The 15,670-nt window shown below is 36.0% G+C and overlaps 1 protein-coding gene across 4 annotated transcripts in view; it reads right to left on the minus strand.

Moving 5' to 3' along the window:
* EXOC2 (exocyst complex component 2) overlaps positions 1 to 15,670 on the minus strand; it is a 127,426-nt gene that overhangs the window by 103,837 nt on the left and 7,919 nt on the right. For 2 of the 4 annotated variants that reach the window (XM_061346618.1, XM_061346615.1), the window contains exons 2-4: positions 8,936 to 9,096; positions 5,038 to 5,214; positions 3,482 to 3,608 (exon numbers count right to left, since the gene is read on the minus strand). In XM_061346618.1, coding sequence (XP_061202602.1) covers positions 3,482 to 3,608; positions 5,038 to 5,214; positions 8,936 to 9,053 — 422 coding nt within the window. In that variant the 5' untranslated portion in view covers positions 9,054 to 9,096. The remainder of the gene's footprint in view (positions 1 to 3,481; positions 3,609 to 5,037; positions 5,215 to 8,935; positions 9,097 to 15,670) is intronic. The other 2 variants (XM_061346617.1, XM_061346616.1) reach the window with 2 other exon arrangements.

Genomic DNA, 15,670 nt, shown 5'->3' on the forward strand with positions numbered 1-15,670 from the left:
TAGCCCCTAGAATACATCTACTGGCAGTATTCTAATTATTAACAGAATGTGTTATAGCCAATACTATCTATTTCCCTTAATGCACAATTCAAACCTCCTGTTCACTTAAATCCCAGTCTGCTGGGTCAGATGTTTTTTTTATCCCTGTGCTTGCCTAATTGTTTAATGAAACGCTGTACTAAAGCACTTCTGCTCATTACTTGCAGGATTTTTTTAGCATTTAAATGTTCCATTTGCAAGACCTTGAAAGTACCCACCTAAATGATTCAAAAGATAAGATTAATTTTCAAGCACATTTCAGTTGGACAAAGTACCATAAACAGTGTTTTAAAATGCCAAGAAAGGAATTTTTAGAACCAAGCATAACCCATATTAAAAGACAAACAATAAACATCACAACAGATAGGTGATCTAACTATCTCTTATGCTGCAGATTCTTTCCTATATCATTTGCAGATGACTGACAATCACCTTTTAGAAGGAGGACTTCTCTCTTTCAGTCTGTAGTCTACCCACTTCCTGCCTTCTTTTCATCATGTTCCTATCTAGCTTATTCCTATCCTATTTTTTCACATCTATTTTTCACTGTGATTCTCCCTTGTCCTCTCTTTAAATGTTTCTTTTGTTTACCACTATTTGCATATTGAACAGAAGACACCCCCTTTCCCTTCCTTATTAGTCATCAGGCTGTAAGGGCTGCAGATTCCACCAAGTCAGACCAAAGCTGAATGCTTCAGCTTCAAAATTAAAATAAATCCCAATCTGCATATATTTAAAAACAGTTTAAAGAAGTCAAAGGTGTTACTAAGGAGAGATCCATTACGCTGCAGAGTCCCATCTCCTTGTATACACAACTGCTCTTCATCATATTAGCCTTTCTTTTAAAGCATTCCCAAATTCTATTCACTTTTATCAGTTCTAGTGACAAATTATTCCAATGTCTAGTAATGTTAATGCTAACATCTTGCTTACCTACTCCTCTTCCTAATCTATAATTGCCTTTTTCTCACTACCTTGTACAACTTCTCATTACTCACCCATCCCATATGTCAAGTACTTTCAAGTGCACAAGTTTGCTTTGATAAAGTAACTTCCAATACCAAATAGTTTAAATAAACAGCACATTGCTCCAATCTTTTAGGCAAATTATTAAAGCTTCTCCACTGGCTTTTAATTAAACACAGAATGTTCCATTTACAGTCACAACTATTAACAGTGTGCTGTCACCCAGAGCACGAGGTCAGATCAGGCTTTTCCTCTTTCCCATATTCACAACTTACCCTCAATACAATTACTTGTTATATCGACTAGTGTTCCTTTTCTCAAACTGGTAATTTTCAACCCCAGTGCCTGCCATAACCTTCATGCCTCACCTCCAATAAACTGTAGATCAATGAACAATAAATCAGGCCCAAACACTTCCCCTATTTCCCCCATCCCTCCTTCAAAGAAAGGTTCTTTCCTGTCTGTATTTGCATATTTCTGACTAGATTAAACAAATCAGAAACTAATGCTGTTCTTGTTTCTGGAAAAAAAAAAATATCTTAATCTATCACATTGGCATTCTCTTAACAGTAACCAAGAATTACCAATTTTGGTTATGAGTTCAAACATTACATTAGAAGTTGTGTTAAAATCAGAACAAATTAAAATTAACTGTTTCATAACCATTGTATTTAAAGAAAGAAGTACTGTGAGAGACCTATGGATAGAGGACTATGCAACAGAACTAGTTACCTTGACTTAGATCACAGATAAAATATTGGAAGAGCTCTTGCAGGATTCAGAAAATACAGGACTAAAACAGACAATATTAGTTTTAAACGTCAGCCAGTCACAACTGTTTCTTACAGTGTTTGAGAAGATACTATATGGGCTTTGACATTAAGCACTTCATTAAAAAAGTAACCAGGCAAATTAATATAGTGTAATTTTAAAAGAGTAGCTGCCATAAGATTAAAAATTTATTTTTATGCAACGCCTACAGAATACATCACATAGATTAAAGAACTAAGTACAAAAATCCATGGAGAAGCAAATCTACAGGGAAAGCTTTACTAAAGCCCACATTACTTTTCCATCATCACTAATAATAGCTTTATCACCAATAATTTTTTTATAAACAGTTGGTAAAAACATCAAGAAGAAAACTCTCATCTGTACTGAGGCAAGGAAGCAACAGAGGAACATTGTCAAACGCAAAGAACTTAACAGCTAGGTTAAAGGAATCCACGCCATCCCTACAGAATAATGAGCTGAGCATGCCACCAGAGAAAGTTGTAACTTAAAGAGAACCAGCTAACAAGACACTCACTACTGGCTGGACAGTGCAGCACTGTGGTAAAAAGGATTATATTTATTTGTTTCTTTTTTATTTACAAACAGGGAGGGAGAATGAAGAAGAGAGAGAAGTCTTCTAATAAGATGCTCTAGTACTGTCCACAGTCCTGGAATTCACATTCTAACAGGGTTGGAAAACTGGAGAAGATGAAAGTACCACCTGTCAGAAGTTACATCAGAAGCTGGAGAAGAATACTTACAAAGAGAAAAAATATTCAGTTTTTTTTTTTACAAAAAAATGGGTTAGTACTTTGAAAAGAAAGGAAAATACATATTCAAGCTAGGAAAGAAATGCACAGCCAGACACTGAAAGGTGATGGCAAATCCAAAATAAATCCTGTTAAGATTTTGGGAAAAGGCCAATTCCCCATTAGAACAAGGTAAAAATGGATACTACAGATTTTCTTCAATGCACTACCCCTCACAAACAGAGTATTCAGCAGATGAGACCCCTAGTAATAGTTCCATTTTAAATGGCCTTTGGTTTAGGTAGAGCTGGTATCCTGAACAAGAGAAATGTTATTCCTGAGGCTATTTCTGGGAGCTGGCCAGGTTTGGAGCCCTAAGAGTGCCCCATTTAAAGTCCTCTGATTCCATTTATCACTCACTGTAAAACTCTATTTCAGAAAACATTGTCATAAATTTTACCATACTTACAAATGAAAGTAAATAAGTCTGTGGGCTGGAAAACAGTATTAGAAATTTAATGAAATAAACTAGTTGATGTGGTAAATCACTTTATCAATACAATTTTAGCAACACACGAGAATCTAAACATCCTCAAAATCCCCACGAACCTCAAATGAAACAGTATGTATTCCATAACTGCAACGTATAAATCCACAGCCTGAGGTTATTTACCAATCCACAAAATCTAAGCATCACTGGGGTTCAACATATCAGGCTTTTAGATTATCTACAGTTCTAACTCATAATCCAAAAATGAGGATGATGAAAAAGGATAGAACATACACTAACAACTTTTTTTGAGTACCAAACAGCATACAACTAATATATGTATTTTTAAATCTTTCCCTGCCCTGTAAAAAATTAAATTTTTGTAGAATTCACAAAGGCACACATAGAAAAAAAAACCAAACCAAAACACTAAAAAAGTGGATTAAAGGCATTTGGTACTCACTTGTCTATCTCAATACCAAGCGGATTAGCTGGACGTAGGGACAGGGGGGGAATCCCTTTATTCCTATCAGTGCGCATGTCATAATAGTTCATTTCATCCACCCAGACAGCAGACTGATCCAAGATACCTAGAGAAAACAAAGCACAGATCCTTAAAACAACAAGGGCGGTCCAGCACCATCAACTTCTAACATACTGAATTAATTTGAAAAATCCTGATAAATATAAAATGCATGCCTAGGTAATATATTGGAAGATACATGGCAAAGCAACCTGGATGCAATTATGCTATATTATTTTATTATAGCTGCTGAAAAGATCTTCAAGGCTGGGCATCAATCATTACCCTCTTACAGAGTACAGTTTCATGCACATTAAGAGCATTTTCCTGATCACAGAGTATTAGTATCTTTCATTCCTCCAAGTATTCTGGTATGTGTCCAAACCTTGTCATGTACTACTTTCAAAATGAGAAACTAACTGGAGGTCATCTTGTTCACATATTTTGGGGAAGATCCCTTTCCTGTGCAGTCACTAGCCAAAAAGCAAGTAGATTTTGGCCATATACCAAAATAGATGACTCCAAGGACACAGAACTGACTTTGTTTCCAAAGCCTTAGCTTAGACAATGCGTAAAGGTGAGGCACCATATGTCTTGGCCCATGGCCAAAAACGCAGCCAGCTCTACTATTGGCTATGTCCTTTTTTAACATACCCAACAACCCAAGAAGCAACACCATCTTCACATCCATTTTCTAAGGTATCATTCTTCTTTCCCATCACCAAAAGTTTCACTGTGTAACATTTGCACTTCGTTCACCTTTCTATTATTAAGAACCTAGTACAGCTTGGGGAGAAATTCTGTGTTAAGTGCCACTGAACCACAGAGAACAAAAGCTTAAAACAGCTCATGTGGGAACCCCTGTGTTAGAAAAGATAATGATCCAACCTCATCAATGACGTGTTCAGAAAAAAGCATTTTCAGTCCTGAGGGTATTTAGACTGGATTCTAGATTAGGCAGAGGTCCTAGACTGCTTGGCAACATTATTTCAATGGTTAAGCATCTCATGAGAAATACTTAAAACTTTCCATCTTGCAGGATGGTTTGAATTACAAATAAGAAACGTCACCGAGGACTCAAGGGATAAACAACCAGCTTAGGATTTAGGTATAAAGGTTTATATTTTTTAGGTTTATATTTTGTATTTATCTAGTACACTTAAGAGTAGTTACATGTACTGGATCTATTAGGATTTTTTATTTTTTTAAATTTTGAAAGCTTAGTGATACTTCTTACAGAAAAATAAAGGCTATTTTTCATTAGTCATTGAGGGGTTTATCAGGATATTGAGATAGGAGGATTAATTTCACATATAGCATGAATTTATCAATGTATGTGGTTACACCTTTTATTTATATACTCTGCTTTTTCAAAACAACTGGAGATCACCCTGAGGTAGATGGATCCCTCTTAAACATACATTTTATCTAAAAGGCACTCAAGTTATATACGTGCGTAACAAAGAAAACAGGTAGAATCTGAAAAAGAAAAATACCTATTTTTTCAGGTTTAAGCAGTTTGAAGGAAACCGTTGAAGTTCCTTTGCCACCAGACTTTGTAGTAACAATAATGTCTCCTTTGTCATTTTTAGCCTGTCCAACTCGACACACAATTTTACTGGCAGACATCCACTCAGCAGTTAGCAGACAGTTGTGCCCACAGATTGTTAATCCTGAGAAAAAGAAAGAAAAAAACAACCAAAAAACCCTATTTGAATAGAAGTACCTTTTGAAATTCTGTAATGCAAATACATTTACAATGCTTCATATATTTTACATACATATATGACCTTTATCCTATCCCTTACAGCCAGCTACAGCAAAAAGAGTCACAAATTCTTTCTTTAGATGTTCCCTAGGTGATTTCAGGTCTTTTGCCCTAGTAACACTTCATAAGCCACATGCAATGCTGCTTGAAGTCACCTCTTCTACCAGTTACAGGCTACTGCAACTTTTATTTCATCATGTACAATGCATCTTCTGTCTGCAGGATACCAGAGAACTGCTGTTCAGTACCGTACTCATGTGAAACTTCCATCAAAACTGCATGAAACGTTTTCACAAGTTCACTCTATATGACTTTGCAAAATATTCATAATGCATGATGTTTCTTACACCTTATTCGTTTAGCAGTACTTTTGTGGATGCAGGAGGATTTTCTGGTAAAAAGAAAAAAGTATTGATAAAAATTCTGCCCCCATCTCTTCTATACAGAATCCACGATGCAAGACCAATACTGCTGAATAAACTGCCCTTCCTGTATGAAAAAAGTCATGTAATGTTCATCTATTTCCTCTTCTAAACTTTCTCTTGACAAAAGCTCGTGGATTGTTTTCTCAGGTCTGGAACAATCAAGAGTTTTGTTGTCCTGAAGAACTGGCTAGAATCTAATTTCTATAATACCTATTTAGAGAATAACTTCATTAGCTTCTTCTTAAATAACATACTTACCTAAAAATATTTTGCCCTATGTGCAAAAGGACAGGGCCATACCGGTTTGTTGGCTGTACTGGAATACACATTGGTCAGGCATAGCAGTTCCTTCCCTGTTGGCTTGGCTTTTGTTTTTAATTTCTAGAAAGCTCTGACCAATTTAGAAAAAAAAAAAACTCTTACAGGCAGAAAAGGGTCAGCATATGTGGCTCAGTACCAAAGCTTCACACTTCTCACAATTTAAGTCTCTGACATTACCCAGCAGACAAATTTGGCAGTTTTCATGGAAGTCAGACATAAAAATGCCCTCTCCCTGCCAAAAACTATTTTGAAAATGAAAACCAAAAAATAAAAACCAGAAAGGCACTGAATCTTATTAAAACCGAAAGTCATTTTACTTGAGCAAGGACAGTAGATTTGTTATGGTTTGGGTGTATTGTTTTTTTTAAAAAATGACTGCAACGGGGGGGGGAGGGGTGTGTGTGTGTGTGTGTGAAATAGGATACACACCAAAAAAGCCTTAAAATAAAAAAAATATTTGGTTGTTATTATTTGCAACATTTTAAACAGGCAAGTTTTTATTTTTCAGAAGGGAAGAATAACCCACACATTTATGATGCATGGGTTTTAATCTTAGGTTATATTATTACATGTCCTCTGGTTTTATGCTAGCAACTTCTCTGACGTAACAAAAAATAAAGATTGCAGTAGGAAGTAAGACTAATTGAAAGAGTTTGTCTGAACTATTCATAAAAAGGTTTTCACCTTAGAATTCCTAAGGCTGGAATTCATGCTTAAATTAAGTAATACTGTAAAATCAGGATCTGAACTATAGCGATTTAGAAGGGTAAAAATGTTTTGACTCTTTTGAAGATACTTGTACCAACTTTTTTTTACTCATCAGAGGTTCCTAAAGCTCTCAAGAGAACAAGATCTGACAAGATCCAAAACAGAAGGAAACAGCCTAAATCAATAAAGTCATGCTGGGGGAGACTTTTTGATAGTATAGATACATCTTTTTCTCTAAAAAGAGAAAACTTCCCTTTATATAGTATCTCATTTTAATCTGTTGTACAAAGATCTTTGAGAATATTATAGTCAGGTTCTAGCTTTTATGTATCTTTCAATACATAGGCAAAAGTCATTCTCTTATTGAGACTTTCCAATTCTGGTTAAGCTTATATATTGACAATTCTACAATGCCTAAAAAAACCACTTACAGCTGCAAATGTCTTAAAAGAAAACTAAACTTTGAGGGAACAAATATTACAAGTACCTCCTGGATTTGACTTTTTGTACCATAAGCTACAGAGTTACAAATAAAAAGTTTATTTGGTTTCAAAGCTACAAAGAGATTACTAGAAGGCTCTCTCAAATGAAACAAAAAGGCATATTCTTCTATTATGTGATATTCGGTTTATATATATAAAAGTTTCTTGCTTTTCATTTTACTCTAATGCATCTCAATCAGCAGACTCTAAACTTTATAAAACCCTCACTGAAGCTCGCTTCAATCTCATGCCTACAAAGGCTCACTTTTGCAACTATTTCCATTCAAGTCAGAGGGAATATTTACATGCCTGATTTAACCATTAACAAAAGTCCTTACATGTCTGGGGCCTTAGTCACTTACTGGAGAAAGCTGAGAATTGAGCTAAGGGAAAAAAAAAAAAAAGGAACGCAATCCATTACTTTTTTTTCTTTTTTTTTTTTTAACCACAAAGCATGAGATTATTAGAAACTATGTATTACAAGGATCACTCTAAACAAAATAAAATATTAGCAGTCAGCTATAATACTGAGGCATGGCTTAGGAGGTACCTTCCTTCCAAGAACCTAGCATTGATCACTTCCAAGAGGCTCATACTAACAAACTGATTAGGCTAAGTCCATCAATCACACAAATTCACAGAAATATACTCACTTCCAGTAGTGCTATTTGACAATTTCTCAATAAACATTCATTAGTGTATCACAGCTTTGTCTAGCAGCTCAGAAAAATACTGCTTCCCTTTTGAAAGGCAGCAAACTGAAGGGGACAATTGTAGTAGTTTATGCTTGGCCATGTTGTTCATCCTACTGGCCATTAAGAGAATTCAGGAATCTCGGTTTACAGCCATTAAGTGAAAAATTATTTTTAGCAATGGCAAACAAAATTCCAATGGACTTCAATGGAGCCATGACTGCACAACAGACCCTGAACACTGCATGTAACCAGGATGATATTCATGCAGAACTGACAGTAAAACCAAAAGAGATTCTCTGAAGAGCAACAAGAAGGGTCAAAGACATGTCAAAGATATGTGCAGAAAACGTAAGTACGCTAGGACTTTTCAGCCTGGAAAAGAGGCAACAGAGCAGTGGTGATTCAAGATCTGTATGGTCAGAAGAATCAGAGAAAACTGCTTGTTCCATCTTTAAACAAAGGAGATGTGATTATTCAATTGAAAATACCATGCTAAAATCAAAACAGCAAAGGAAATGGTTCTTCACTAATGTGTAGCTAAATTACCGAACCTGATCTGTCATAACTGTTGCAGATACACAAATTAACTTTTACACTAATTCAAGAAATAGCAATGCTCAGTGACTTTCTTAATATACTGAAAACAATTTATGACGGAAAATTTCTATGCTGAAATTCTCAGTGCTTGGTAAAGTAAAAAAGGAGCACCCCACTACATCCACCCTCTCCTAGTACACTGCCATAGGCATTCATTCTTAGTGTTCAGTGCAGGATGCTGAGTCAGGCTAAGGGTTCATTTAGCAAGGTATGGTCATTCCAATGAGTTACATCAGGCACCAACCCTGAATTTACACATTCAAGTGCATATTTGTGAAAAGGGCATTCCTCGTACCACTCAACACAGATTTTACATTGCAAAATAATTATCTCTAACCACGTCCGAAATGCAACACACTACAGTCGCAAAAGAAGCGGGGCTTTTTTTCCAAACTTACCTATGAGGTCTGCAGGCCCAGTCCCCAGATTTTCTCCTCTAATAGTCACTTTTGTCCAGGAGATGCCTTCATTGGGGGAGATACCAGTTACAAGTGGGGGCTGCCGTGCTCGAGACATGATGTCGATTCACTTACTGAAAACCAAGTTGCTTTTATCTGTTCAGCAAGAAAAAATAATTTAAAAACAATAATTATATTATGTGAAAACTATTTAAGACCTTTGAAGCTGTTCTTCAAATTGGTAGAGAAACTAACATAAATACGGAATGCCACTCAAAACCTTTCTGCCACAGTCATAAACCAATACAGAATTCCACTCTTCCATTTTTTAAATTACAGTTCTAGTTCTGAACTGTAAAGAAAAAGTATATTCAGAAAACTATTAAACCCTCAAAATGCTTACTGAAACTACATACACATACTCCAAATCACTTATAACAGAATTTAAATGAGCCTATTCAATCCTGCATTAGAAAGTTATTATTGTGTTCCTTAGTAAGTCTAGAATTGCTAAGCTAAGCAGTAGACCACGATTACGTATTCGGACAACTTCCCCATCAAAATCAGACTTACTGGCACAGACAGTCCCATGGGAAGAAGCCCCCAGCACTTATTTGTATAAAGAATCAACATTTACATAAAATGAGAAAATTAAAACATTACTTACAGACAGTATGCTAGCAGAGAACATCAACGAAACAAATAATACACCGACAGATCAACAAGAATGTACATAAAATTACTGAAGAACCATTTTGAGAAGGGCACTCCTTTGCACCCAAAATCAGCTCTATAAAGAAACACCAATATGCTAGAGATTTATGCAGCTTTTTACTTTAGTGTGCAACTGATCACAGATTCCTATGTCTTATTAGCAGTTTCCTTTGTGCAGCTTTGCAGCTATAAGAAGCAGATGAATATCTGAAGCACATTAGCTCCCACCAGCTTCTCCACATTTATAACACTTAGTAAACATAGAGCCTTCCCATAGGTACACAGATCCTACAGAAGTAATAAGGCAGGCAAAAAAAAAAAGTTTTAAGGACTTCCATGGTAATTTTGCATTACCTATTCCATCTCATGACTCCTGAATTCTTCCACTAAGACACAACAACATCCTTAAAATTCCCAGTAAAAAAGACTTGTCACCTGTTTTTCTGGAACTCTACAAAGTTATCTGTGATCAGCTTCTAATAGGAATTCATCTGCATTGGAAAGGTAAGAACCAAAAATAACCTATAGGAAGAAACGTTTATTCCTAAGAAAATCTAGGAGTGATGAAATAGGTCAGTATTCAAAAACCTTCGGTATGTACATAGAATGCTTTAGTGTACACAATTTTTAAAGTTCAGGTTCATAAAAAATATGTAGAACATAAGTCAAGCTTCACAAGGCTTCTCTTACTTATTTTTATTTTGGATCAAGGTATGTCTTCTATTTGTATTTGCAAATAGTCAACTCCATGAAACCCAGAACCTCTGTAAATCACCCCTAACAACAAACTGCAGTAAAGTTGCAGTTTCCAAGCATCAGCAGTTAGGAAGTACCAGAATTAAGTAAGCTTTGTTTCAGCTGCTTCTGCATATATAAAATACATTTATTGCGTCAGCAATACACCATGCTTCTACACAACCTCCCCGAATTTTTCAGCATTACTAGAAAGCTCTGCCATAAGGATCAAATAAGCTTGCACTGGCCAGTTTTATTTCATGTTCTGAAGTTGGAACACGCACAGAAAATGATGGATACCAAGAAAGGCAAGCATAAGAAGGAAAATCTCATGGTGAAAGTAATCAAATACTGCCCCCAGAACAGGACCCTCTATCTATACCACAGATACATCGCAGGTCTCCTATAAAACTTTACAGTGTATTTTTTCCTTCTCAGTTTCTGGATGTCCAACTTCATAGCTGACAGCCACACATGTAGTCAGTACCCTGGGCACAGGGAATACTGCAACATCCTCCAAAATATTCATTCAGGTCCTATATAGCACCTCAATTCTACATATACATTTGATCTTAAATGTCTGCTTCTCAGTTCCGCATATTTAAAATAGCAATGCTACCACACACTTCAAAAGCTATTTTGAAGACAAATTCATTAATATGGAAGAGGCATTTAGATGCTCTGACCACCACAGAACGATTAATATCTTCAGAGAACTTTTGAGACTACCTTTGAAGAGTGTGCAATTAATAAGAGATGCAGATTCCTGTTGAACAAGTAAGAATATAATGGGAGCCATGTCCTGGGAAGCCTGGTACAAGCCCATGATAATACACACAATGTGTCTGGAACTAAAGTGGTTTGTTTTGGTTTTCTGGTTTTAACTGGTAAACCTCAATTATTTCTTGACTGGCTAATTTCACCATATTAAAAATTACATTATATTTTTAATAAAAAATTAATTTCCCAGGTTTCTGCAAGCAAGAAACTGTTGAAAAAGGAATTGAGGTATATAGCATTATATGGATGCTGTTGTAAGTCTGTATGTAAAATACGGTAGCTTTTTTTTTTACATGAACCCAACATGAGGCTAGCAAAGCGAGGAGTCAACAGATGCAGTCCATAATGTCCAGCACTAGAACAGCACTGAAGGAGAGGACTCCATCAGCTGATAGCCACTTCCAGCTACGAAAGTGAAGTCTGTGCTTTGACAGGCAAAGTCCTCCCTCCTGCTCCTTCATGTCCTACTCATATCTCTTTCCTAGCACTGTTTTCCTCACACACATGCACACAGAGACAGGCAGCCTCTGCCTCACTTCAAAACTGAGGCCACATCCTAGTCCTGCAGTCAAACTATTTCCTGCCCCTATCCTGCCGATTTTCCCTCTGACCTCTTATCCAGAAGTTCAAGCAGGCAGGGCAGGGCTATTAATATCCCAGTTCTCCTTTCAAATCCAGACACTTCGATAATTCCTCTTCCTTACCTTCTATTCCTGACCCCAAGCCTACTTGTCCAGATAGCTCATCCACACTATTATTAATCCACTTCCTCACCACAGGTGAAAATGATAGTACTGATCTTCTCTCAAGATCCCTAGTCCTGGAGTCAAGTTTTATTCAAGTACATTCAAAGCTATGTTGCCACAGCATCACCTGACAAAACAACGAGCAGCACAATAGAAATAAGCTCCCCATTTCTCATTGCTAAACCTAATACTACCTCGACCAATCAGAATCAGAAATTGCTGGGAAAGTTTTCTTTATTCCCATAAAATTATGAGAGGCATATGCACAGAAGCTTAGACTTTTCAGAATTTGAAGTTTCCTCTGGAGTCCTGTGCAAAGAGATCTTAGAGAAGAATCAAGTGCCTAAGTAGAGCAAGGAGGACAAACTGCATCTGTTCCTCATGATTTTATCTATGTAGTCTTCACAGCTTTTCTCACAGACTCTCAACAGAGCTCAAAGGTAGGCAACAGCTGTAAATAAATTGTTGGGTTACGTACCTACATGGACCCCTGATCACTTTCTGCAGGAACCAGCATGTATATAGATGCCAATAAGACTACATAAAATACCTCTTTGGGCCAATTTTTTCAGAAGATTTTATGAAAAGTTAATCAGTAACACAGATGTAAAAAAGCCACCTTCAGGAACTCAATGATAATATAAAGAGAAAGAAATCTTGAAGAAAACAAGCAAAACAGAAGCTACTTTGGTATTATTTGGTTGACTGTCATTCCCTCCCACCCCCCACAAATGTTACGGCTCCCTTGGATTGTTTCTTTCAAAATACCTAGGCACACAGGTAATTGCCTTGAATCAATACCAAAACTCAAAAGTAATATTACAACATATTTTTCTGGATTTCAGAAATTGGCACTAGATCCCCCTTCATGATGAGCTAAATAAATGTAATAAAAACGCTGAGCCTCCTGAGGTCTAACATTTCTTCTAAAGTATTTCCATACTTACTGCAGAATTGCTTTAAAATACCTCACTGGAATGAGAATACCACAGTAAATCTCAACACATTACAAAAGCACTACAGAACTCTATTATTATTTTTAAATAGCAATTGGTTTCATTTATTTCAAAGAGTAAGTGAAGGAACTGTATGGAATCTGCTCTTATTACAACTATCAAACAATTGCTTGGGAGCCTTCAATTTATTTATAGTATTTCTTCTCCTCCTCCTTATCACAAACATGTCAACAATTAAAATGACCAGACTGCTTATTAGGAAGCCTAGCCAGTATACTGCTGTGGCACAAAAGCAAGTTTATATATATATTTAGTAATAATAGTTTAATAATATTTAATACAAAGCTAAAAAACCTGTTTATTACATTAAAAGGTACAATAATCTAATAGGAGCATTTGTTGCAATTCTATAAATTGCCCTAAAGAGAAACTGTACTCCTTACAAATATGTACTATGTATAAAATAATATTAAATTTAAAAATCAAGTTATTTCTTCCGTGGAGCCAGGCTCATTGAAGTAATGTTAACAAGACTATTTTTTTTTTTTACTATGGACAATCTTCGAAACTAAGAGAGCCCCTCTCCCTCTTTACACCTCCCCACCCGTTTTTTTAAAACTTCACTTCCTCACAATATCTCCCCAACAGTTTAACAGGGATGACATCTGTTTGACTGCTCCCATGATCTTGCCCATATTATTCTATTAGTCTGTCATAATTCTTGTTATGAAAGTGCAAGGAGTTAGAAAGCCTCTGCAAAGACCACCTACTACAAAGCCATCTTGAAAAATGCCCTTCATAAACATCATCTTTGTCTTTACATGAGCTTCTCAAATAAACTGTCCTCTCACAAAGGTTTGGATTAAAAAAAATTAAAAAATCTGAGCATTACAAGCTTGCTAAAGAGGAGACATCTTCACTCTTTATCTTAAAAAAAGCCACTTTAAAAACAAATAATCAAGAAACTAAATATGGCCCAACATAAGGGAAAATAGAAGGCTAGTTACTTTTTTGACTTCTACAGATCTTCAGTTAATTTAAAGATACAGCTCTTAAATAGGTTTCGCCATTCAACAGCAAGCAGAGAAAAATAAAGCAAAATGCCAACAGCTACCATACCTGTTCTGTAAAGCAAAGTCCTGCTTACCACTCTGGAAGTACCACCAGAATATTAAATAAGTGAACAACAGAAGTTCAGGATTTAAGGATATTAAATTGGCTGGTAAGTTCAAATCCCAGAGGAAAATTACAAACATCATGAAGGCATCGACCTTTGGAAAATAACTAACAACCAGGTGTCACCTCACAAATTTCATTGGTGGGGAAAAATTAGTAGTTGGAATGTTTTAAAAAGGAGTTTCTGACTTCTGAAGTGAAATCGTAAGTTGGTTCCAGTGACAGAATTTTCAATAAAATTAAGGTTTTCAGCAGTACTTTGTCACAGACACTGAACTTAAAGACTCTCAGAGAGAAAGATGGATTCAAGGTCAACGGAAGTGCCATGGTCATCTAGCAAAGGGAATCTAAGCTGTCAAAAAGAGAGGAACGAAAAAGCCTATTTGTCATTGCTGAGAAAGCGTAAGCTACAAGCAAACATGCAAGTCTTCAGGCATCAAATATTTGTTTGAACTCATACATATGTGACAGAATACAATTTTAAACATTTTGAGCAGCAGAAATGACCAAAGCATCACTGGTGTTCAAACTGCAGTATACCTAAGAGGATGTTGTTTACTTTTTAAAAAACAAACCAACCAACCTGAAATTAGAAGAAGGTGAGGTACTCTTCTCACACTAACATCACAGCATTAAATGCTTTACAAATGAACAGATTTATGAAATGCCCTTTTTTAAACAAGCAATAAATACTCAGATTCCAGAACCTAGGTGACGGCCTTTTCACCTTAAGCTACACAAACCTGTGCTTCTACTAAATAAATCTAATAATTTGTTTTCATTAGAAAACCCAAAGAGTCCCCCTAGTACAACACGCTACGACAGTCAGTAAAGGGACACAGCAAATGATCCCAAGGAAAATGACAAAGCAAGAAGTTTCTTACATGTTTGTATTCAAAATCATTACAAAATGATGAAAACCACTATTGCAACCTTTTCTGTGCTTTATCTTCCCAACAATATAAATTCAGACAGACAATCTACATAAACCAAGATTTAAAAGCATCCAAAAAGCAGCACTGTGAAAATAACTGACATTTATTAACCCCTCTGGAGATCTTCAGTGTCCTAGAATTTCCACAGCCTTCAACACTGCATTAATAATACAAAGTCCATTCCTGCAAGTCTGCCAGAAAAGACTGGGAAGTGAATAAGCTAAACAATGCTGAAATTCCAAGTGATATTAAGAATCTATGCATGTTTATTTAAATAATAAAAGAAGACTTATCAATTTAAACAAGTAGTGCTCACAAATCATACATTTCGGGGGAGAAAACCTCTTCAAAACACCACTAAGCTACTTATAATGAAAAGATGAACAAACATAAAAAAAAGGGGTAATTTCACCATCACACAGGAAAAACAAAGCCTCATTTGTCTTGCCCTGTCATATCCGGCATGTTGATTCAAGCCAGCATTAACACTGACAAACATGCTAATCTATAGGAGAACATCATGTGCCAAAATCAGTTTCAATTCGGGAAGTTGTGCAAGTTTATGATGGAGATGGCAAATGACAAAAAAGGAAAGATGTGGAGTATTAAATGACATGACACAATAGTGTTCTCTTTTTAAAAGGTCCCCTGTATATTCCAGTCATGAAGAGTGTACTTGAGAGTTCTAGGGTA

The sequence above is a fragment of the Neopsephotus bourkii genome, unplaced genomic scaffold, assembly GCF_033783945.1.
Source record: "Neopsephotus bourkii isolate Nb327-2 ecotype Australia unplaced genomic scaffold, CSIRO-AGI_Nbou_v1 NB_272, whole genome shotgun sequence".
NCBI classification, from domain to species: Eukaryota; Metazoa; Chordata; class Aves; order Psittaciformes; family Psittacidae; genus Neopsephotus; species Neopsephotus bourkii.